Source organism: Pipistrellus kuhlii, unplaced genomic scaffold (assembly GCF_014108245.1).
Source record: "Pipistrellus kuhlii isolate mPipKuh1 unplaced genomic scaffold, mPipKuh1.p scaffold_m20_p_10, whole genome shotgun sequence".
NCBI classification, from domain to species: Eukaryota; Metazoa; Chordata; class Mammalia; order Chiroptera; family Vespertilionidae; genus Pipistrellus; species Pipistrellus kuhlii.
Window position 1 is genome coordinate 11,717,384 of NW_023425405.1, and position 24,008 is coordinate 11,741,391.

The 24,008-nt window shown below is 39.0% G+C and overlaps 1 protein-coding gene across 8 annotated transcripts in view; it reads right to left on the minus strand.

Annotated features, from left to right (window-relative positions):
- TNPO3 (transportin 3) overlaps positions 1-24,008 on the minus strand; it is an 87,445-nt gene that overhangs the window by 51,496 nt on the left and 11,941 nt on the right. For 5 of the 8 annotated variants that reach the window (XR_006740697.1, XM_036426491.2, XM_036426473.2 and 2 more), the window contains exons 2-4: positions 4,215-4,415; positions 3,205-3,278; positions 1,595-1,751 (exon numbers count right to left, since the gene is read on the minus strand). Coding sequence is in view for 7 of the 8 variants with exons in the window: in XM_036426491.2 (XP_036282384.1) it covers positions 1,595-1,751; positions 3,205-3,278; positions 4,215-4,415 (432 nt within the window). In the remaining variant the exon portion in view is untranslated. Of the gene's footprint in view, positions 1-1,594; positions 1,752-3,204; positions 3,279-3,539; positions 3,723-4,214; positions 4,416-7,604; positions 7,837-19,968; positions 20,130-24,008 lie in introns of all 8 variants that reach the window. The other 3 variants (XM_045576671.1, XM_036426515.2, XM_036426509.2) reach the window with 3 other exon arrangements.

Genomic DNA, 24,008 nt, shown 5'->3' on the forward strand with positions numbered 1-24,008 from the left:
TGCCAACTAATATGTAGAATTATCTACACTAATAAAAGAGTAAGATGCAAATTGACCATTCCTTTATGAAGCTCACCAGCCAATCAGGAATATGCAAATTATCCCAACAAAGATGGCAAGTTAATTTGCATACACAGGTACCGAGTGGCTGGTGGCTGGGTGGGATCCGCACCGCCCCAGCCACTCCGGGCCTCATGGGAAGACAGAAAGGTGGCTCCGGGCGGAGCGAAAGGCAGCTCTGACCAGAGCCAAGGCAGGCAGGCAGCCAGAGTAAGGAAGGCCCAATCTTGCATGAATCTTTGTGCATCAGGCCCCTAGTACAATTAATAAAATACTATTTGGCAAGTCATAATTAAAGTGGCAACAATTATAAACTAGAGTTTAAAACATAAGGCAAAATTTGACATGGAATGGGCACTTGTAAAATAATAAATTACCATCAAACAAATTGCATTACAAGAGGAAGACAAAGTTTATAATTGAGAAATCAGACTGTCACCATCTTAATCCAGTCAATCCTAGCATCAGTAATGAGTATTTATATTCTGATAAGATGTACATGAAGTATCTGTGATGTGTTCTAGTAAAAAATATTTAAGCTTTAAAATTAACCCATCAAGCCTTTCTCAATTAGGGTTCTGGGAAAGAATTAAGTCCCGCAGAAAATGGTTTTAGTGACTATTTCCTCAATTATCCTAAGGATGATATATAGTTGGTACTATTATTAATGCATTGGAAAATTCATTACATACAATGGGTGCATTAACATCATTAAGGCTTAATTCTCTTGAAGAATCCCTATGAATTAAGTCTGGCTTTGGCTACAACTTCCAAATATAGGACTTACAGAGAGCAGAAAAACAAGCTAAATGAAACAAAGACAAAACAATCAGAAAATAAAATACCTTACCTTCTAGTCCAATCTCTTCAACAAATCAGTGTCATTTTGAAAAAGGGGAGGAGAGACTATGATTAAGAATCATAATAACTGCCTGGCCAGTGTTGCTCAATGGTTGAGTGTCCATCCATGAACCAGGAGGTCATGGCTCAATTCCTGATCAGGGCACATGCCCATGTTGCAGGCTTGATCCCCACTGCAGGAGGCAGCCAGTCAATGATTCTCTCTTATCATTGATATTTCTATCTCTATTTTTCTCTGAAATCAATAAATAATATATTTTTGAAAAGAATCATAATAGCCCTAGACAGTTTGGCTCTGTTCAATGCATAAAGTGTCGCCAAAGGGCCCCAGTTTCAATTCTGGTCAAGGGTATGTACCTTGGTTGCAGGCTCTTCCCAGCCCAGGTCCTGATCAGGGCATGTGCAGGAGGCAACTAATCAATGTTTCTCTTACATATTTCTCAATGTCTTTTCCTTTCTCTTCCACTCTCTCTAAAAATCAATTTTTTAACATATACATTTGGAATACCTACTTTATTATATATTGGACTTTCAGCTTTAATGGATGGATGGACACCCCCTTGCCCAAATTAGTCTGTTATATCGAAGTTTTACTATAATGAAACTGAAAAACAAAATAACCACCATGGCTTTTTGCTCCTATGCAGCAACTTCATATTTCAAACCTACTTACCAATAGAGATACCACTGTACTAGAGTAGAAGGCCAAATCTTCTATAATTTCTGTGCGTCGATTAGCTCCAATTCGTAACGAACGACTATGTACTTCTTCAGGTAACACTGTAAGGATCTCCAGCAGAAAAGGCAGAGAAGTTACATCATTGCTATATCTAGAAAAGAAAGAAGAGATGTAAGTTACTTAGAGTCAGAAAGGACATAATCACATAAGGTAACAAGAACCATCAAAATAACCTATGACAACAAAAGCAACATTCTCACTACTATTAAAGAAAAGAAAAAAATAGATATAACTTTTGAAGGGTATCTGAAGAACAAAATTTCAACTTGCATAATCTTTGACCCAACAATTCTACTTCCAGAATTATTTCTCAGAAAAATCTCATAGGTGCATACAAAGATGTGCCCTGCAATACTTCTTTATAACAGAAAAAATATTGTGAAAACATGAAGGTCCCTCATAATTAAACAAGATAAAAAAGGTTCCAAGTTATACAATGGAACATACATAGCCATTATAATGAGATACCTATCTATGTCATAACAGGAAAAGATATCCACAATGTACTAAGTATTAAAAGTATACAAAATATATTACATGAGTGAACAAATACATATATATGATATGTATAATAAAATATGTGTACTCTTTTTAAAAAATATATATTTTATTGATTTTTAAAAAATATATTTTATTAATTTTTTACAGAGAGGAAGAATGAGTGATAAAGAGCTAGAACATCAATGAGAGAGAAACATCGATCAGCTGCCTCCTACACACCCCTTACTGGGGATGTGCCCGCATCCAAGGTACATGCCCTTAACCAGAATCGAACCCGGGACCTTTCAGTCCGCAGGCTGACGCTCTATCCACTGAGCCAAATCGGTTTTGGCTGTGTACTCTTATTTATTATAAAATGCTTAAAGGAAAATCTAGAGGGCTATATAGCCAAACATTAATATGAAATATAGGAATAAGGAAAAAAAAAAGTGTTTGCTTTTTACTTTGAAATAAAATAAACTATCCATATAAAGTCTTTAATGACACACTATGCTTGGAGGTAAAAAGGACATCCACTAAGTTCAAAAATAATTTCCTGACCAAATGCCAAAATGCAAACAAATTTCAAGATCATGTTGCCAAGCTCTTGCAGCTCGGCCACTGACATGCCATCCAGACGGAGGAAGACCCGAAAACTTCGCGGCCACAAGAGCCGCGGCCACGGCCACATCAGCAAGCACGTAAGAACGTATACTCACAACAATTTTCAATTTAATATCATCTTAAACATTCTAAAATATTTTTATAGATTTGCTGATTTATCAATGAGAGTGATCTATGAGGCAATGAAAAGACTTTGCTGCAGTTAATTCAGGTGATGTGTGTGTGTGTAAATTATGAGGGTCTTATGCTCCACATGACATATTTTTATAGTATTTAAATTTTAAATTATTTTCTTTTAATCTATCAACGGTTAATAATAAATAATTCTATAATAAGAGTTTGGGGAAATAGTAGAAATGTCTAGCTATTGCTAACAAATTTCTCTGTGTAGGTTAATAGTAATCCCAAATGCTAACATACAGTCAATATAAGTTACTTACTTTTCCACCAATGTTTGTACACACCCCTTCCATGAAGGCATCTGTAGGGCAAGGTCTGCTATTGCTAAAGCCAGCTGAATAAGAAGAGAAAGTAAATAAATAAATAGAACAGATAAACAGAAATAGGGTTACCATCAGTATTAATTAAAAAAAACCGAAATTTCTTCCAAACAATGACAAGACTGACACCTCACAACTATGTATACCATACACACTCTCCTAGGTTAGCTACTGGAATTTAAAAGGTAACCTAAAAATGAAAAACAAAATAAAAGACAGTAAAAAAAAAAAAAAGTACAGACAATAGATTTTCCTCAGAATTTAACAATACTTACTTTTATTTGGCAATACAATAGAACTCCATGGACATGGAAATTTCACTTTGTCAAAAAGCCAAAGCTACTGACAAAGTCAGCCCACTGACTCATTCCTCAAGTAATGAATTGCCATTTCCCTTCTCTTTCCATTTCACATCTTAAAGACTCATGCAAAAGCCTCCTTCCTCTTCAAGGGCACTTCTATGCCAGGTAGAGAAGACATATGCATGTATTCACTGAAGCTTCAGTTTTCCTTCCTAAAGTTATTTCCCTGTCTAAGGGAGAAAGGCCAAATGCTCTACCTTACCATTTCATTCATGAAAGCTTTATTAGCCAATCAGTCCAGAAATGATTTTTTTAAAGGCAACTACATAGACCGCTGGCCCGAAATAGCACAGTGTTTTTATCATCTGCAATTTTAACAAGGGGAGTGTGGGGCACACATGTGGCTGCCTGTAAAACCTGTACTTATCTCCCCCTGTCCTAGTATATGCTAGTTTAAAATTAAATGAACTCTAAAATTAATACAAGTATTTAAATTTTCACTTTCTACCCACTTATAAGAATATAGCAATTAGTGTATATTAAGGTTGTTAACATTACTTCACATGATCTAGCAACGTTAATCAAAATTAATTTGCTATCCAAATTGTCTTCTTAACAAATTTCCTTAATGAGAAGCATAGGTTTTACCTGTGTTACAATGACAGGTGACAAGTCTTTCAAGTTCTGGATATGGGTTAGTAATGAGTCCCGTAAAGAGGCATGAGAGTCTGTGGGAAGCTCATAAAATGAGGTCTGAATCTTCATTTTCATGGTCTGTGCAGCAAAATAGCATGATTCTACATCCTGTCGAATCTGTAACAACTGGTCTGAAATCTCCCATGCATGAACCTGAAAGCAGATCAAACAAAATGCCTTAATGCTTTTCTAAATAATTTTAATATTACCCAACCTATATGCCAAAGTATAATGGAAAAAAAAAATCTGACAAATTAAATTATCCATTAATTTAGCCCATATTTTAAATTTAAAAATAGGCTCTATTAAACAAAAATATCTAAACTCTTCTGACTTATTTTAGGAAAGCATAGAGTTATCAACTGAATCAATAAATCTAAACCTACTGTTAGAATCATTAATTGTGTAGCGAGGAGATTAGGAAGAAAAATGTCCCAAAAGTTTCTACTAAAACTAAAATGTCACTGTATAACTTTCAAACCCTAATGTATAAGTTGGCTGTTTCTTCTTTTTCCCCACTTCAAATAAATAAGCTTTGTTCACTCTGAGAATTGACTGGAAGCTAATTTAATATATCAATAAACGGGACATTTCAATCTTTAGTTCCCGAATAAAACCTCAGAAAAACTATCTCATCCCAAGTCAATATCTCACATAATAAATTATTTTTATGTATTTGGCAAAGTAATATACATGCTATTAAAATCATTTTCAAAGGAGAAAATAAGTGTATATAAATAATAAAGAGAACAAAAGCATAGAATTTGGTCCCTAACAGCTAGTCATAGTTATAAAACATAATCCTATTTTGAAAGATAACTTTGATAATAAAAATTGAGCAGCACACAATAGGCAACTAATTAACAACTGATAGTCTAAAGCAATTCTACACCAAACTGCCTCTCTTCATGGGAAAAGGCAAAAATGGACTGGCAATGATGGACTGAAAAAAATTTTCAGTCTTCATTCATAAAGAGAGTCAATGTGAAGAAAAATCACACAGATTTACCTAGTCAATTTTTTATGAAGATAGAGCACTTCACAACTAATATACAGTGATTTTTTCTTCTTATTATTTCAGAGAGGAAGGGAGAGAGAGAGAGAAAGAGAAAAAGAGAGGGAAAAAAAGAGAAGGAGAGAGAGGGGGAGGGAGGGAGGGAGGGAGGGAAAAAGGAAGGAAAGGAGGGAAAAACATCAATAATGAAAAAGAATCATTGACTGGCCATCTCCTGCATGCCCTCTACTGGGGACCGAGACAGAAACCCTGGCATGTGCCCTGACGGAGATTCAAATTGTGACCTCCTGAGTTCGTGGGTTGATGCTCAACCACTGAGCCATACTGGCTGGGCCATAGTTATTCTTCAAGATCTTTCCGAAGATAAACAGAAAGTCAAGGGAGAAAAAGGTAGAATAAATGGCCTATACAAGTTTCCAAAGTAAACTAAAAATAGAGACCCTGAAATTCACCATAGGTTTATTGAAATAAAAGTTCACTTTAAATCAGTAAGTTGGTGACTATAAGCATAAAACATTAACTTCTTTCTAGATCATATTATTTTACTTTTTTTTGGAACTTGTACCCCAGCATGTTGCAAAAAATCTCCTAGCCACATAATTTTTAGTGATTCATTATCCAACCAGTAACCCAACTACATCTGTCATTTAATATGCCATTAGCTGAAACCGGTTTGGCTCAATGGATAGAGCATCGGCTTGAGGACTGAAGGGTCCCGGGTTCGATTCCGGTCAAGGGCATGTACCTTGGTTGCGGGCACATCCCCAGTGGGGGGTGTGCAAGAGGCAGCTGATCGATGATTCTCTCTCATCGATATTTCTAACTCTCTATCCCTCTCTCTTCCTCTCTGTAAAAAATCAATCAATCAACCAATAAATAAATAAATAAAAATATATACATATATATAAAATGCCATTAAAATATATTTTGCTCAAAATGACACATAAAATAATAAAAAGATTATATGAAGCCTTGAAATCTCCATAAATACCCTCATAAAAACGGAGTACTTATGCAGGAAAACTAAAGCACTGTGGACATTTATAACAAAACTAGGTGTTACCTAGTTATCTCTAAGAACCCCAAATTTTAAGTGGTTGGGACAAACCAGTGATATCTATACAACGTGTTTCAGCTTCAGTAGAAGCAGAAGTAGAAGGAAACAACAGGTAGCTAATGGATCTAAAAGCAGATGAACAACAAAAGAGCCAACAGGTATTCACTAGAAAGCACAGGGATCCAATTTGAGGACTATATTTGAAAATGGAAGATGTTTTGGTGGTTAGAAAAGGTGAATGAAAGAAGTCTATGTATGGGCTAAGGAGATGGAAGTCTCTATAAACTCTTGAAACTGAAGAGCTAGGACAGGGCTCTAAACGGAGAAGAAAGTATGAACAGAATCAAAATTATACAGGACAAGCACAACTGAGACAAAGGGAACAAAGGAGAAGGTAACAAAGCTAGGAAATCTTAGAAATAAACCACCATGTTTGTAAATACTACCTGAAAAAGACAGAAAAGGAAGCTCTTTAAATTTGAAAATACTATCCTTAACCATGCCTTCTAAAAGTTCAAAAAAACTAATTTCACACAAAAATAAGCAAATGGCCTTCCAGTGTGTCTCAGTGGTTGAACATCAACCCATGAACCAGGAGGTCAACAGTGTGATTCCCAGTAAAAGCACATGTTAAAAGTTGTGGGCTCAATCCCCAGTGGGGGGTGGGGGGCGGGGCATGCAAGAGGCAGCTAATCAATGATTCTCTTCCTCTCCTTTCCTCTCTCTAAAACTAATAAAAAAACTATTTTTAAAAATAAACAAATGAAGTCAAATGTCATATATACAGGAAGTAGTTGAGAAGAAAATAATAAACAGAATAATACTCCTACAAAAAAAGTAGGCCAGAAAAACATTTTTAAAACTAGCTTTAAGTCCAAAGGACATAAGAATCAACCTGAAAGAGCTTCCAATGGCCACAGATAGAAAATCTGGGGTAACAAAATTAATTATGATAGTATTAGATTATAACTGAAAAATAAAACAAACATCCATGAGTCATACAGTTGTGAATAACAACTAAATAAATAACTATTGAGGCCTGATTTATAGGCTGTAGGACACTTTATATCCTATGCTAGGTAATGAATGTAGAAGGAATGAGAAAAATAGAAACACTACAGATAATAACTGCTACTGGCAAGATTCATGTATAAATGATAAAATTAGAGGGTGAAACTTTAAAGAGAAACATGACATATCAAAGTATCTCCTCAAAATATTTGTTACTGGGGTGGTTTTACTCTATGTTCACAAATTCTTTGACACTTACCATGTAAGAACTCAGACTACTCTGCTGGAGAGACAATGTACAAGACCAGGAAGTCTCTGGAAAGTCATGGAAAGCAAGAGGAGCCCAGCTAAGTCCAGCCTTCCAGCCATTCCTACCAGAGTGTCAAGCATGTAAATAAAGCCATCTCTGAACCTCCAGACCAGCCCATCCACCAAATGGATGCCTCATGGAGCAGAATTATCTTCCACGGAGCCCTGCTTGAATTCGTGACCTACAAAGTTATGAGACACAATGAAATTGTTTTTGTTTTAAGTCACTATGTTTTGAGGTAATTTGTTTCATGGTAGTAAATCATGAGAACAGACAATCAGATAGTACGTACATCCTGATGAAAAAAACAGGATCCAATTATTTCAAATTATTCTGTGTCTCATCAAGCTTTTGGATCCAGCTGGCAATTTTGCAGAAAATACAGAAGAGAGTAGAACTGCATCATACTGCAATCAGCAAAATCTAGACCATAGGGAAACTCAGCAAGTCAAATAACCCAGATTCCTCAACAGATAAGTAATCTACACAGAGAAAAAGAACCTGCAGATTAAAAGACACTCAGAAGGTATTTTAAAAACAAATAGTAAGACCAAAGTAATGTGGAAGAATACCCACTTGGGTGATTAAACCATAAAGATAAATAAAGAAGGGATTACTATGAAAGGAAGTGGTTACTTTTAGGGAGAGGAAGCAGTTACTTCAAATAGGCCACAAGGAAGACTTCTGAAGTGGCCAGTGAAAAAGTTCAGTGATTGTGCAGTGCTATGTTGTGCTTTAATCTGAATGACAGAAACTAGCAAAAAATACCAACTGATCATGCTGGGTTATAATATTTCTGACCTAAACATTTCTATCTCCTTAAAAGGAAAGGTCTCAAAAATGAAGGACAGAGAATACAGAAACCCTCCTAGCTGAGACACTTCTGATCCTCCAACTGGCTTAGAGATCAACGCTTCCCAGTGATACCAACAACAAGCAAGGCTTAACAACAAGACTGCACACACAGCCCACAAAAGGCTATACCAAGACTGTCCACCTCAGGTAACTGGGAGGCTGACTCACTGAACCATATAGGACACCTTAGCACACAAAGCAACCCTACCAACTCAGGGAAGCTATGAAAATGCCGAGACAAGGAAATAGATCACAAACAAAAGAAATGGAGGAAAAGAAGAGACTGGATATAGAGTTCAAGACCACGCTTATAAGGTTTTTCAAGAATTTCCTAGAAAAGGTCGATAAGACCTATGAGGAAATGAAAAGGGATCAACAAGAACTAATAAGGGATCAACAAGAAATAAAGAATACATTGTCTGAAATAAAAAATATTATACAGAGTCCTAAAGACAGAATGGAAGATTGCAAGAATCAAGTAAAAGATTTAGAACATAAAGAGCCAGAAGACACTCCTTCACAGAAGCAAGAAGACAAGAGAATCCAGAAAGTTGAAGATAATGTAAGAAACCTCTGGGACAACTTCAAGCAAACCAACATCAGAATTATGGGGGTCCCAGAAAATGAGAGAGAGCAAGATATCAAAAAGATATTGAACGAAATAGTGACAGAAAACTTCCCCCACCTGGTGAAAGAATTAGACTTACAAGTCCAGGAAGCGCACAGAACTCCAAACAAAAGGAACCCAAAGAAGACTACACCAAGACACATCATAATTAAAATTCCAAGAGCAAAAGACAAAGAGAGAATATTAAAAGCAGCAAGAGAAAAGCAGGTAATTACCTATAAAAGAGCACTCATACGATTGTCAGCTGATTTCTCAACAGAAACCATGCAGGCCAGACGAGAATGGCAAGAAATATTCAAGGTGATGAATAGCAAGAACCTACAGCCAAAAATAATCTACCCAGGAAAGCTATCACTCAGAATCGAAGGCCAGATAAAGAGCTTCACTAATTAAAAAAAGCTAAAGGAGTTCATCACCACCAAAGCAGAATTATTATATATGAATTGCTAAAGGGGGTTCTTTCAGAAGAGAAAGTAAATAAAGATAAAAACTATGAACAACAAATACGTAACTATCAACAAGTGAATTTAAAAACCAAGGGAATTAAAAAAAAAAAAATCTGATGAACAATATTAACTGGTGAATATAATGGAATCAGAGGTATGGAAGGGGAGTGAACTGACGATTCTTGGGGAAAAGGGGAGAGGGGGATATGGGAAGAGACTGAACATAAACTGTGCACCTATGGATGAGGACAATGGGGAGTGGGGAAAGGGCAGAGGGTGGGGTGGGAACCTGGTGGAGGGGAGCAATGGAGGGGTGGGGGGCGGAAATGAGGAACATTTGTAATAATATGAACAATAAAGATTTATCTTTAAAAAAAAGGACAGAACCAAAAGTCAAAACAAAACAAAAATACTATTTCCTTCTTGTGATAGGGATGCAAAGATTTATTTTTTAAGAACCTTTAATGTCTGAATATTTTTTAACATATCCTTTGGAATTGCCTTTAAAAATAAAGGTGGGTTTGTATTCCTGATATAGAAAGATCTCCAAAATATACACTTGAAAAACAGGTACAGGAACAGATTTATAAGATCCTTTTTGTAAAAACTTAAATTACACTTTTTTTTTTTTTTAGAAAGTGTAGTGAAGCTTTTTTAAAAATTGATTTTGAGAGAGTAAGAAATATCGATTTGTTGTTCCACTTACTTATGCATTAATTGATTGATTCTTGTTATGTGCCCTTAAAGGGGATCAAACCAACAACCTTGGTTTATCTGGACAACACTCTAACCAACTGAGGTACCCAGCCAGGGAATAGAAAGTATAGTGAAGCTTTTTAACACACGAGTTACTTTTATTCTCTATATTAGGGGTGTCGAACTCAATCAGAGAAGGGGCCAAAATCTAAAATCCAGCCTAAATCGCGGGCCGAATGGTTTACTGAACAGTCATAAACTGTCATTGTGATGGAAACGCAGCGGAGTGCAGTGATGACAGCGCGGTGCGGGCCACATTGCAAGGCCTGGCGGGACGGATTTGGCCCGCGGGACTTGTGTTTGACACATGTGCTCTATATGCTCCCTAAGCAACCTGACGTTATCATGCTCATAGCATTTATCAGGTGTTTCAACTTTGGTTATAAAATATTGGATGGCATTACACCACCTTTCCAGCCTAAAACAAATACAAAAGATGACTAAAAAAGAACTTCTTTGAGGACTTCAAAGCAATCAAAACAGCTAGAACATGAAGCTGCAAATTCCAGAGATGGAACAGAAAAGCAGAGAGTTCAGCCCAATATTTAGCTCCATGTTTCCTCTCAAAGCATTTGCCTATTTCAAAGTGGAAGACAAGAGGCTAAGGAGTCTTGTGCAGTCTCAGGAGACTGGGGAGATGAAAACAAATTTAAGGCACACCAAGAAGAGGAGCCCTGGTAAATTCTCCAGACTTTCAGCTGGGGCTCAAATAAAGAAAAGAGGAACTACACCTCAAACAGAACGGAAATATCTCCAAGGCAGAAAACGGAAACATCTCCAAGACAGAAATGGAAACATCTCCAAGGCAGACCAGATGCCAGGCCACAATATAAATCCTAATAAATATAAAAGAATTGAAGTCATAGAAAGTATCTTTTCGAATCACAATGAAAATAAGGAAAACTGCAAAATTCACAAATATGTAAAAATTAAATATATTCTAAAGCAACCAGTGGGTTAAAAAAGGAATTTGAAAAAAATCTTAAGACAAATGAAAATGGAAACAATATACACCTAAACTTATGAGATGCAGCAAAACAGTTCTAAGAAAGAAATTTATAGCTATTTACACTTACATTAAAAACAAAACACTTCTCAAACCAATACCTAACTTTATACCTTAAAGATCTAGAAAAAGAATACACTAAACCCAAAGCTAGCAAAAGGAAAGAAAGATTAGAGCAAAGATATACAAAATCCAAGATTTGATTCTGAAAAAGACCAACAAAACTGACAAACCTTTAGGTAAATTAACTAAATAGACAAAAATGAAATGACAATGAGGACATTACTACCAATTCTAAGGAAATAAAAAGGATTATAAGAAACTAGAGGCCCAGTGCCTAAGCGATGGGTCGGATATCCTTAGCGCTGCTGCAGAGGCTTCTGGCTGAGCAGAGCTCCCCTTGTGGGGGTGCACTGACCACCAGAGGGGAGCTCCTGCATGGAGCGTCTTCCCTGGTGGTCAGTGCGCATCATAGCAACCAGTCGTTCAGCCATTCAGTCGATTTGCAAATTAGCCTTATATTATATAGGATACCATGATGGGGCCTCCCACAACCTCATCAAAATTGTAACTAAAATATAGAACCATCATTCAGAACCAACCGAAATATGGCTCAATGAAGTCTTAGGGAAGTGAAGTCCTTATCATTTCAGAGTGTAGAAACCAGTGGGGATTGTGGCAGAGTGACAGGGAGGATGCTGGAGACCCAGGGAGTTCCTCTTAAAGGGTCTACACATGAACGTACTTGGACTCACTCCCTCTGAACACCAGCCCTTGGGCAGTGGCTTGGGGACGTTCCAAGGAAATATGGGGAGGAACTGGATTGCCTGACATCGGAGCAAGAACTTGGGAGCAGCTTCCTCCCAAATAAGGATGCTCACAGGGGTCCTTATTCCTATGCTAAGACCTCCCCCATCGCAGAGCTGACTAGAAGCCATAACTGAATTTCCATCAGTCTGGCCCACTCTGGTGATTTCCTGAGGACCCACTCAACAAAATGTCAGCTCCATCCAAGCTATCTGCAATGGTTTTCTCATATGGATGGCCTATCCTTGCTCAGGCTTCACAGACTTTACTAAAATCTCTTACAAAATTAGCAGCTGGCATCACCATGCCCCACAACTATCAATAAGAAGCCCAAGACCCAGCACTAGTACCAGCTTGCCAGGCTTCACAGTTTGGTCTCGCCTTGGCCAACTTCAAAGCCCAACACAAGTAGCAGTCATCTACAGATCGCTCTGTAGCTTCTGCCCATTGGCATGAGGCAGTGGCTGAGTTTACAACTCCTAGCAGGCCCCAGAGCCAGTGCACCCATTAGACAGCTTCAGACCATACCAGGTTACAATTCTACACATTCATGGCAACACACTCATGGGACAGACTCAGTGAGCACTAAAGTCCCACTGAAGCAAGTCCTGCTACATAGGGGTGTCTCCTGCACAACAGTTCTTCCACTGTAGTCATAGCTGGTCCTCAGAGCCAGAGCCAATTGGCCTGGAGGTCAATTCTTCCCAGTGATGCCAATAGTTAATTAAGGCTCAACTACAACAAGACTGTGCACACAGCTCACTCAGGGGTGCACCTAGAGTGCCCAGGTTGGGGGACTGGGAGCCTGAGCCACTGGGCCCTAAAGGACACCTACTACACAAGGCCATTCTACCAATTCCAAGAGACAAAGCAGCTCTACCTAATACATAGAAACAAGCACAGGCTACAAAGAAGCAGATCACAAATGAAAGAACAGAAGAAATCTCCAAAAAGAGCACTACTAGACACAGAGTTCAAAACAATGGTTATAAGGTTGCTCATGAATCTTAATGAGAGTTTCAAGGGACTGAAAATTTCAAGAAACTGAGTAAAAACATCAAAGACATGAAAAAGGACAGTAAGAAATTAAGCACTGCTGAGACCGGTTTGGCTCAGTGGATAGAGTGTCGGCTTGGGGACTAAAGGGACCCGGGTTCGATTCCGGTCAAGGGCATGTACCTTGGTTGCAGGCACATCCCCAGTAGGGGGTGTGCAAGAGGCAGCTGTTCGATGACTCTCTCTCATCGATGTTTCTAGCTCTCTATCGCTCTCCCTTCCTCCCTATACAAAATCAATAAAATATATTTTAAAAAAAAGAAATTAAGCACACTTGCCCTAGCCGGTTTGGCTCAGTGGATAGAGCATCAACCTGTGGACTGAAGGGTCCTGGGTTCAATTCTGGTCAGGGGCACATGCTTGGGTTGCCGGCTTGATTCAGCCGATCAATAATTCTCTCTCATCATTGACGTTTTAATCTCTCTCTTCCTTTTCCTTCCTCTTTGAAATCAACAACAACAATAAAAATTATTTTAAAAAGCCGAAACCGGTTTGGCTCAGTGGATAGAGCGTCGGCTTGGGGACTGAAGGGCCCCGGGGTTCGATTCGGGTCAAGGGCATGTACCTTGGTTGCGAGCACATCCCCAGCAGGGGGTGTGCAAGAGGCAGCTGATGGATCACTCTCTCTCATCGATGTTTCTAACTCGCTATCTCTCTCCCTTCCTCTCTGTACAAAATCAATAAAATATATTTTAAAAAAATTTTTAAAAAAAGAAATTAAGTACACTCTAACTAAAATAAAGAAAAATTTACAGGGATTCAAAAGTAGAGTAGATGATTTTGAGAATCAAATAAATAATTTGGAATATAAGAAAGCAAACATCACCCAATCAGCCGAAACCAGTTTGGCTCAGTGGATGGAGCGTCAGCCTGTGGACTGAAGGGTCCCATGTTCGATTCCAGTCAAGAGCATGTAGGTTGGTTGTGGGCACATCACCAGTAGGAGGTGTGCGGGAGGCAGCTGATCGATGTTTCTAACTCTCTATCTCTCTCCCTTCCTCTCTGTAAAAATCAATAAAATCTATATATTTTTAAAAATCACCCAATCAGAAGAGCAAAAAAAAAAAAAAATTCAAAAAATATTAAGATAATATAAGGAACCTCTGGGACAATGTCAAGCATACCAACATTTGCGTTCTGGGATGCCAGAAGAAGAGAGTAAGGTATTAAAAACTTATGTGAAGAAAAAATGACAGAAAATTCCCTAACTTGGTGGAAGAAATACCCACAAAGCCCAGAGAGTCCCAAACAAGAGGAACCCAAAGAGGCCCACACCAAGATACACCATAATTAAAATGCCAAGGGTTAAAGACAAAGAGATAATCTTAAAAGCAGCGAGAGAAAAGCAGTTAGTTACCTATGAGGGAGTACCCATACAACTGTCAGCTGATTTCTCAACAGAAACTTTGTAGGTCAGAACCGAGTGGCAAGAAATATTCAAGTGAAGAACAAAAAGGACCTACAACCAAGATTACTCTAACCAGCAAAGCCATCATTTAGAATTGAAGGTCAGATAGTTTCACAGACAAGTAAAAGCTAAAGGAGTTAATCACCACCAAACCAATATTACATAAAATGTTGAGGGGTATTCTTGAAGATAAAGAAGAAGGAAAAGGTAGAAGAGGAGGAGGAGGAGAAAGTGCAGAAAGAGGAAGAGAGGAGGGAAAAGGAGAAGAGATAAAATATCTATACTAATAAAAGAGAAACATGCAAATTTACCATCACTCCACTACGCCAAACCACACCCACGAGACAATCAGTAGCAAGTAAACAAATTAACCAAGATGGCTGCGGCCACGGAGCGAGCAGGAGGCTTAGGTTTCCCCAGCAATGGAGGAAGCCAAACTTCCTGGCCGGCCCTGGCCTCTGCTCAAGGCTACAAAGTTGGGGGAGAGAAAAAAAAAAAGAAAGAAAGAAAGAAAAAAAAGGCTACAAAGTTACAATTATAGAAGATAAATAAATTCCAGATACAGGGCCTCCGCTAGGGTCACCGGGGGGCATGGCCAGCCTGCAAACCATCACAGGCCCCTCACCCAGGCTGCCCATGCCCCAAGGTAACTCCAACCCTGATCCAGGACACCCTTCAGGGAAGACCAGCTGGCTCCCACCCATGCACCAGGCCTCTCTCTATCCATCTAATAAAAGAGTAATATGCAAACTGACAGTCACTCAAACAAATAAGATGGCTGCCCCCATGAGGACACAAGATGGCCTCCACAAGATGGAAGCAGGAGAGGGCAGTTGGGAGGGACCAGGCCTGCAAGAGAGGGCAGTTGGGGGTGATCAGGCCAGCAGGAGAAGGTAGTTGGGAGGGACCAGGCCTGCAAGGGAGGGCAGTTAGGGGTGATCAAGCCTGCAGGGGAGGGCAGTTAGGGGTGACCGGGCCAGCAGATAAGGGAAGTTGGGGGCTACCAGGCCTGCAGGGAAGGGCAGTTGGGCGGACACAGGCCTGCAGGGGAGGGAAGTTAGGGGTGACCAGGCCTGCAGGGGAGGGCAGTTAGTGGCAATCAGGCTGGCAGGGGAATGGTTAGGGGATGATCAGGCTGACAGGCAGGAGCAGTTAAGGGCCATCAGGAAAGCAGGCAGGTGAGCAGTTGGGAGCCAGCAGCCTTGGATTGTGAGAGGGATGTCCGACTGCCTACCAGGATCGAGCCTAAACAGGCAGTCAGAGATCCCTCAAGTGGTTCCAGATTGGAGAGGGTGAAGGCTAGGCCGAGGGACACCTCTGTGCATGAATTTCATGCACTGGGCCTCTAGTACACTATTAAAAGACAGTAGATAGAGTGTCGGCCTGCGGACTGAAAGGTCCCGGGTTCGATTCCAGTCAAGGGCATGTACCTTGGTTGCAGGCACATCCCCAGTAGGGGGCGTGCAAGAGGCAGCTGATCAATGACTCTCTCTCATTGATGTTTCTAACTCTCTATTCTTCTCCCCTTCTCTCTATAAAAAATCAATAAAATATATTTTTAAAAAATACACATTCAGCCGAAACCGGTTTGGCTCAGTGGTAGAGCAAACCAAATGGAGACTTTCCATGAAGAAATGGAATCAATAAAAAATAATCAAATGACAATCTAGAACTGGAGAATAGAGTAGCTTAAATTAAGAACCAAATGGAATGTTTAAAAAAAAATCAGAAAACTGAAGAAAAGATAACTACATTATCGGACTCGACTCACGTCGTTTCGTGGTTAAGTTGCCATCTCCCATTTACAGTATTTAAAAAAAAGTTCCATCATTTCGAAGTATGTACACATGTGCTTTATGTTTTTTATTATTTATTTATCACAAGTAAAGGTCAGCAATTGTTATCTATCTTTTACATTTTTTTCCTGTTTCATTTCATTACTGCTATGTGAGTGACATAGGTGCTTATGTAGGTGGGTTCCAACTTATGGCGAAAATTGAGTTATGTCACACCGTAGGAACGGATTTCTGATGTAACCCAAGGACTATCTGTATAAAAAATTACTTAAAAATTGATAAAGGCGCCAAAGCCGGTTTGGCTCAGTGGTAGAGCATCGGACTGCAGACTGAAAGGTCCCAGGTTCGATTCCGGTCAAGGGCATGTACATTGGTTGCAGGCACATCCCCGGTAGGGGGTGTGCAAGAGGCAGCTGGTCAATGTTTCTCTCTCATCGACGTTTCTAGCTCTCTAGCTCTCTCCCTTCCTCTCTGTAAAAAATCAATAAAATATATATTTTTTTAAATTGATAAAGGCTGAGTGTGAGCTAGGACGAGCATTTAAAACTCCTGAGACTCAGATACAAGAGGAATTCACAACTATTTACAGGTTCTTCTCCACAGACCTCAACCAGATACTCAGGGGAAAGATTTGGGTTGGGGTAGAAGATCAACAGAACACCTCCTTTGGTGCAGTCCTGCAGAAGAGCAGCCTCAATGCAGAAAAAGCACAAGAAGCTCTGACTGGATCCTTCTCCCCTACTGAACAAATCTTAAGCTGTGTGGGAAGGGTAGTAAGTCATACCTCTCTATTGCAGTAAAGGTACAAGAAAAAACTTCTTGCCCTGGCCAGTGTGACTCAGTTGGTTAAGCATCATCTTGTGCACTGACAAGTCACTGTTTAATTCCTGGTCAGGGCACATGCCCAGGTTGTGGGTTTGGTCCCCAGTTGTGTTATATGTGGGAAGCAACCAACATATGCTTCTCTCATCAACATCTCAATCTCTCTCTCATGAATAAAAACATTAAAAAAAAAAAAACAACTAAAAATAAAACAAAAACTTCTTCCCCTATAAGATAGGGCACAAAACAGTCTTGAGCCCGTGATGCTATCTATCTATACCAGTGCTAACAGAAGACTTCTACCAAAGAGGGAAAAGCAAAAAAATTTATTCTGTCCAAGACCTGCCAGTTGCAAGGCAGAGAGGAAATGCCATAGACAGGATCACTGAGAAAGTCCCACAATGAGAAAAGGACATATAATGTTCCTGTCTCCTATATCCCTATACTAACAAATATACTAAAACACATTATACTCAACTTCTCAAAGCTAGAGATAAGGAGCAAATATTGGAGGCAGGAATCCTTTTCTATTACTCCCAAAGTAGCCTTGACTTTGCAAGAACTCAATTGTATTGTAGAACCTTGTATTATAATTACTTGGGCCTTTGTTCATCTTTTCTAATAGATTGTAAGGTCTTCAAAAGTAAAGAAAAGCTTAATTCTCTCTGCAGCTCTCAAATTATTTGGTCATAGAGGCACTTAAGTGTGTATTTTTAAAATTAAAGTACCGTATTTTTCAGACCATAAGACGCACTTTTTCCCCCCAGAAGTGGGGAGGAAAAGTCCCTGCGTCTTATGGTCCAAATATAGCCTACACATATACTTTTTTAAAAAAGTTTTTTTACTTGCCCGGCTCTGTGTGGTCTCTGTGTGCTTGCCCGGCTCTAAAATGGTTCTAAATGCTGCTGTTTACTTTACAGGGTTGATTACATGTGTTTATGACTGTGATGTTGGGTTTTAATGCACATAAAATATTTTAGGACACTATTTGTTTCAGAATCTTTTTCTCTTCATTTCCCTTCTCTAAAAACTGGTGCGTCTTATGGTCCGGAGCATCTTATGGTCCGAAAAATACAGTATATTTTAAATTATTAAATATGAAGCAAAATGACAAGATACCATCATCTCCTAGGTATATAAGCACAACTTTATTTTCCCAAACATGAAGCGCAGTCTTTTACTAGGTAGCTTAGAATCTTAAAGAATTGGATGTCAGCTGTAAGAACAGAATCCAAATATTTACAGAGAGAAAGGAAACAGAGACCAAGAAAATCAGTTCTTTACAGATTAAAAATAATAATAAAGGCCTTGAGAGGATGAGACATTTTTCATTGAGAATCCTCATTTGTAGAACTTAACTTGCCTTGCCCAAATGAAGACTTGGTTTACTTTTGTTTTAAACACATATCTTATTTCAGCAATGAGAAGGAGCTCAGCATTTTACTAGCTAAAATCAGAAAAATTTCAGGTTAAGTGACAGGAAAGTCTCTTCTGGAATGAGCTTACTTTATTTTTTAAAATATTTTTTAATTGATTTTTTTATAGAGAGGAAGGGAGAGGGACAGAGAGTTAGAAACATCGATGAGAGAGAGAGAGAGACATCAATCAGCTGTCTCCTGCACACCCCCTAATGGGTATGTGCCTGCAACCAAGGTACATGCCCTTGACCAGAATCGAACCTGGGACCCTTCAGTCTGCAGGCCAACACTCTATCCACTTAGCCAAACCAGTCAGGGCTAGAATAAGCTTACTTTAAACTATTAACAGTATTTCTGGGACACAAACACACACACACACACACACACACAAAACAGTGCTTAGCCCTGGGCAACTAAATCAAAATAAAACTTGCATTTTCTAATGCCCATTATATTACTACCTAGTTGTTTAATTTTTTAATAAATTAAAATATAGATGGCAGCTATATGAAATTCCTAGGACAATTCTACAAGGAACTGGTCTCAGGGGGGGGAAAAAATCCCTATCTGTTCCTTGTACAAGTGTATCAAGTAAAATCAAAGTGAAAGAAAAGATTTGTCTTTTCATTTCAAGTATCCCTATTTTTCTTCTTCTTTTTTTGTTGTTGTTATTAATCCTCATCCAAGACTATTTTTTCCATTGATTTTTAGAGAGAATGGAAGGTTGGAGGAGAGAGAGAGAGAGAGAAAGAGAGACAGACAGACAGACATTGATTGATTGCCTGTGTCCCAAGAATGAAGCCTACACCCAAGGTAAATGCCCTTAACCAATCAAACCCACGACCCTTCAGTCCACGAGCTGACGCTCTATCCACTGAGCAACTGGCTAGGTATGTTGATGCTACCTCACCCGCTGGTCAAATGTGCCTCTCTTTTCAAATATTTGTTTTTTAGAATAAGAACAAAAGATAAAAGTGAGCTCTAAAGAAACTTGGCAAACCTGAATAGCACAAACTGCCAAGTAAACTGTCAATGAAAAATTACCTGGGATGTTACTGACAGTATTATATATTAAGGGGTCATAATTTACTACTTTTAAATTCCAGGTGGGCAACAGAAGCATCCATTGGTTGCTTTCTACACATAACAAGTAATCTTGTTTTGGTCATGAATCATAAAGAAAATGCAACCAAATCCTGATACCCCCGGCAGTCTAGTACAGTGCTCACTGTTCTTCCCCTCTGCTAAGCTGCAGAAAGGAAGAGAAGGAAAAAAGGAAAAGGGCTTCTTTACAAGGAGAGAATAAAGCACTTACACTTCATAGGACTTTCTAGCCACAGATGCCAGGTGCTACCACTGAAATCCAGGCTTGGACTAAGCTCCACATTTCTGAAAGGACCATCTCAACCGAAGCCTGGGGCTCAGAGTCAGCAGGAGGAAGCTGCAGCTCCCACTAAACAGCACATTTCAAAGAGGCTGCAACAAGAGAACATTTTCCATTTAAGCATCTAATTCCAATCTTCCATTTCACAAAGCAGTAGCAGGACAGGCCTTTATATAATTCTCTTCCCCCAAAAGATATTTCCATGACTATGTGATGAATATGAAGCAGACTATGGCCAGTAATCCTTTCACTAACATACTCTAGTCTTTTATTATAGTTCACAGCAAATCCTGATAGATGCCCCTTTTTCTTTTAATGGTGCACTGTTGCTCAAAGACTTACTTCTACACCAACAGTTCTAAAACTGTCAAATCAATCAAAATTAAGCAGGCCCTCAACAATGCCAGCACACACCCAAATAGGAGCCCCTAACGATTCAATAGCTGCCAAGAATTAGAAGCGGATTTGGGCTGCTATTTAATACTACACAAAAACTCCTCAAATCAAGCAGAATAACTTAAAATACTTCACTAAGGACAGAAGAGCTCAGGCAAACAGAAAAAGAGGTTCTGAAAATACAAATATTTCAATAAGCTTAAAAAGTTAACATAAAAGTGCCAGGTTGTTGTACTTTTTAATGCATTTCAATTAGTAAATAATATATTTATTAAGTAAAGATTTTCAAAGATTTATAATGTACTAGAGGCCCAGTGCATGAAAATTCATGCACTGGAGGGGGGGCTCTCAGCCCGGCCTGGCCCCTCTCATAGACCGGGAGCCCTCAGGGGCAGGAGGCCACCTGGCGATCAGGGGAAGGCAATGCCCCATCACACCTCTGTTGCTGCCACTGCCTGCAGCGCAAGCCTCAGCTGGCCCTGGTTACCTGAGCTTCAGGTGGCCCTGGGCAGCAAGGCAGCTGCCATCGAGGCTTGCCTGTGCCTGCCACCCCAGCAGGGCTGAGAGGACTGGGTGTTGACATTTTGTGGCTATGGGTGTCGCCATCTTTGAGGGCATGGCAGTCAATTAGCATAATCCCTCCTTATTAGATAGTATGGGGGGAGAGAGAACTAGGTTAGAGCATAGAGTGAAAAGAACTCCTGAAAACAAAAAACAACTGGCCTCTTTTGCCTCATGCTTAAGACTTTCATAAAATCTCTCAAACAAGCCGCATCTAGCCTCAGTGCACCCTGTAACTCTTGCTAAGTGGCCCCAGGCCCGGCACTAAGTGGCAACCTTCCTTGGTTTGCAACTTGGTCTCTCCTGGGCACTTCCAAGTGCAGCATGAGTAGCAGCCATCTATAGATCACCACCTCAGGTGGCCTCAGGCAGGTTACAGGCAGTGGCTGACCTTCAGGGATGTCCCAGAGCCAGTGCACCCAGTGGACAGCTTCAGTTCCCAGTTTAGAATCCTACCACCTCCACAAACAACACACTCAAGGGGTGAACTCTGTGAGCACCAAAACCTCACTGAAGCAAGTTCTGCTCTGTAGGATCCACTCCTGCACAGTAGCTCCTCTACTGAAGTTGCAGATGGTCCTTGTAGCACATTGGCCTGGGAGTTAATCCCTCCCAGAGACACCAACAGCAATCAAAGCTCAACTACAACAAAACAGTGCATACAGCCCACATAGGGGTGCACCTGGAACACCCAACTCAGGTGACTGGGGAGGCTGCGCCACTGGGCCCTATAGAACACCCACTGTACAGGCCACTCTACCAAGTCCAGGAGAAACAGCAGCTCTATCTAATACATAGACAAACATAGGGAAGCAGCCAACATGCAGGCACAAGAAACAGGTCCCAAATGAAAGAACAGGAGAAATCTCCAAAAAGAAAAACTAAATGAAATTGAAGTGAGCAAAACAATTCTTATAAGGTTGCTGAAGGAACTTACTGAGAACTTCAACAGTATGAAAAAAGACTTAGGAATCATAAAAAAGAAACAGGCAGAAATGAAGGATACACTAACTAAAATGAAGGATAATTTGCAGTGAATTAGTAGTAGAGAATGCTGAGAATCAAATCAGCAATTTAGAATATGAGAAAGCAAAAACACCCAATCAGAAGAGCAAAAATATGAAGATAGTGTAAATTCAAGCGTATCAAACATTGATATTCAAACATTCACATCATGAGAAGAGATAGCAAGAAATTGAAAGCCTATTTGAAAAAGTGACAGAAAACTTCTCTGACCTGGTAAAGGAACTAGACATACAAGTCCAGGAAATGCAGAGTCCCAAACAAAAGGAACCCAAAGAGACCTAAACCAGACATATCATAATTGAAATGCAAAAGGTTAAAGGCAAAAAGAGAATCTTAAAAGCAGCAAGAGAAAAGCAGTTAGTTAACTACAAAGGAATTCCCATAATAATGTCATCTCATTTTTCAACTGAATTCTGCCGGCCCTAAGGGAGTGGCAAGAAATATTCAAAGTGAAAAAAAGCAATGACCTACTACCATGATTACTCCTCCAGCAAAACTATCATGTAGAATTGAAGGACATATAAAGTTTCCCAGACAAGACAAAGCTGAAAGAGTCCATCACCATCAAATCAGTATTACAGAAAATATGAGGGTCTTCTTTAAGAAGGAAATAAAGATCAAATACATGAATAAAATGGCAATAGGTATCTATCAAAAATTGAATGTAAAAATCAAAATAAACAAGCAAAACAGAAACAGACTCACAGATGAAAAGAATATTTTGACAATTGCCAGATAGGAGAGGAGATAGTTAAAAAAGATGAAGGGATTAACCATTTGTACACCATAAGCATCTATAGACATAAATGATGGACCTTTTTAAATTAAATTCAAAATATCATGGATGAGGGAGAAATACTGATCAGCTGCCTCCTGCACACCCTCTACTGGGGATGTGCCTGTAACCAAGGTGCATGCCATTGACCAGAATCGAACCTGAGACCCTTCAGTCCACAGGCCAACACTCTATCCACTGAGCCAAACTGGTTAGGGCAGCCAGTAATATTCTAATAACTATGTATGGTGTCAGATGGGTACAAGACTTATCAGGATGATCACTTAATAAATTATGTAATGTCTAATAACTGGGGTGTACACCTGAAACTAATATAATAGTGTATGTCAACTGTAACTGAAAAATAAAAAAATGACTTAAAATTTTTTAAACTATCAGTAAAACAATGTTTTAGACATATGCCCTGTAACAATGTGGTATAGATCTAGAAAATAAAAATTTCCCAAATCAAGAAAAAAAGTCATTTTCATAAGACAGGTAAAGAAAGAACAAGTCTAATTTACCTAAAACAGAGAAAGTGATTTTTAAAGTCAGTCAATTATCTTAGTTTTTGTATTTAATCCTTTGAGAATTTTACAACTTGCTAGGTCTGTCACAAGTTACTCTTGTGCTTTTCTTGGACAACAGAGAGAAAAAATAGCTTGAAGAAATATTAAGAAAAATTTAAGTTACAGGGCTCAAGATAGCCATCACTACATAAAAATTGTATTTTTTATAACTTGTTTTTGCAAGACAATCTGAAATACAGAAAACTATGATGAAATGAAACTTAGCTAACAGTTTTACCACTGAGTAAACAACCCCCACCTCCCAGAGCAGAGTATAAACAAATATAATCAGTAAGCCACTAGCAAGCTTCAAGACCCATAGAATATCCTTGTGTATACATAAATAACTTTTCTAGAAAAAAAAAAGAAAAAAAAAAAAAAAAAAAAAAAAAAAAAAAAAAAAAGCTCATTTATAGAGACAAAGTTAGCCATCCTCATAATTGGAAAATTAAAAGGGAGATATTATTTCCCTTATGTGAGAGAAGAGATTCCTGGCCAGAAAAAATTCTTTAAAACAATATAAGCTATTGAAATTCCAGTAGAAATACTCAAAACACTTTTCAAGTTAACTTTGGAAGACATAGTGCCCATACACATTGTTCTATTTTGAGTTCAAAGAAAGGAATCAAGACCAAATGACTGTA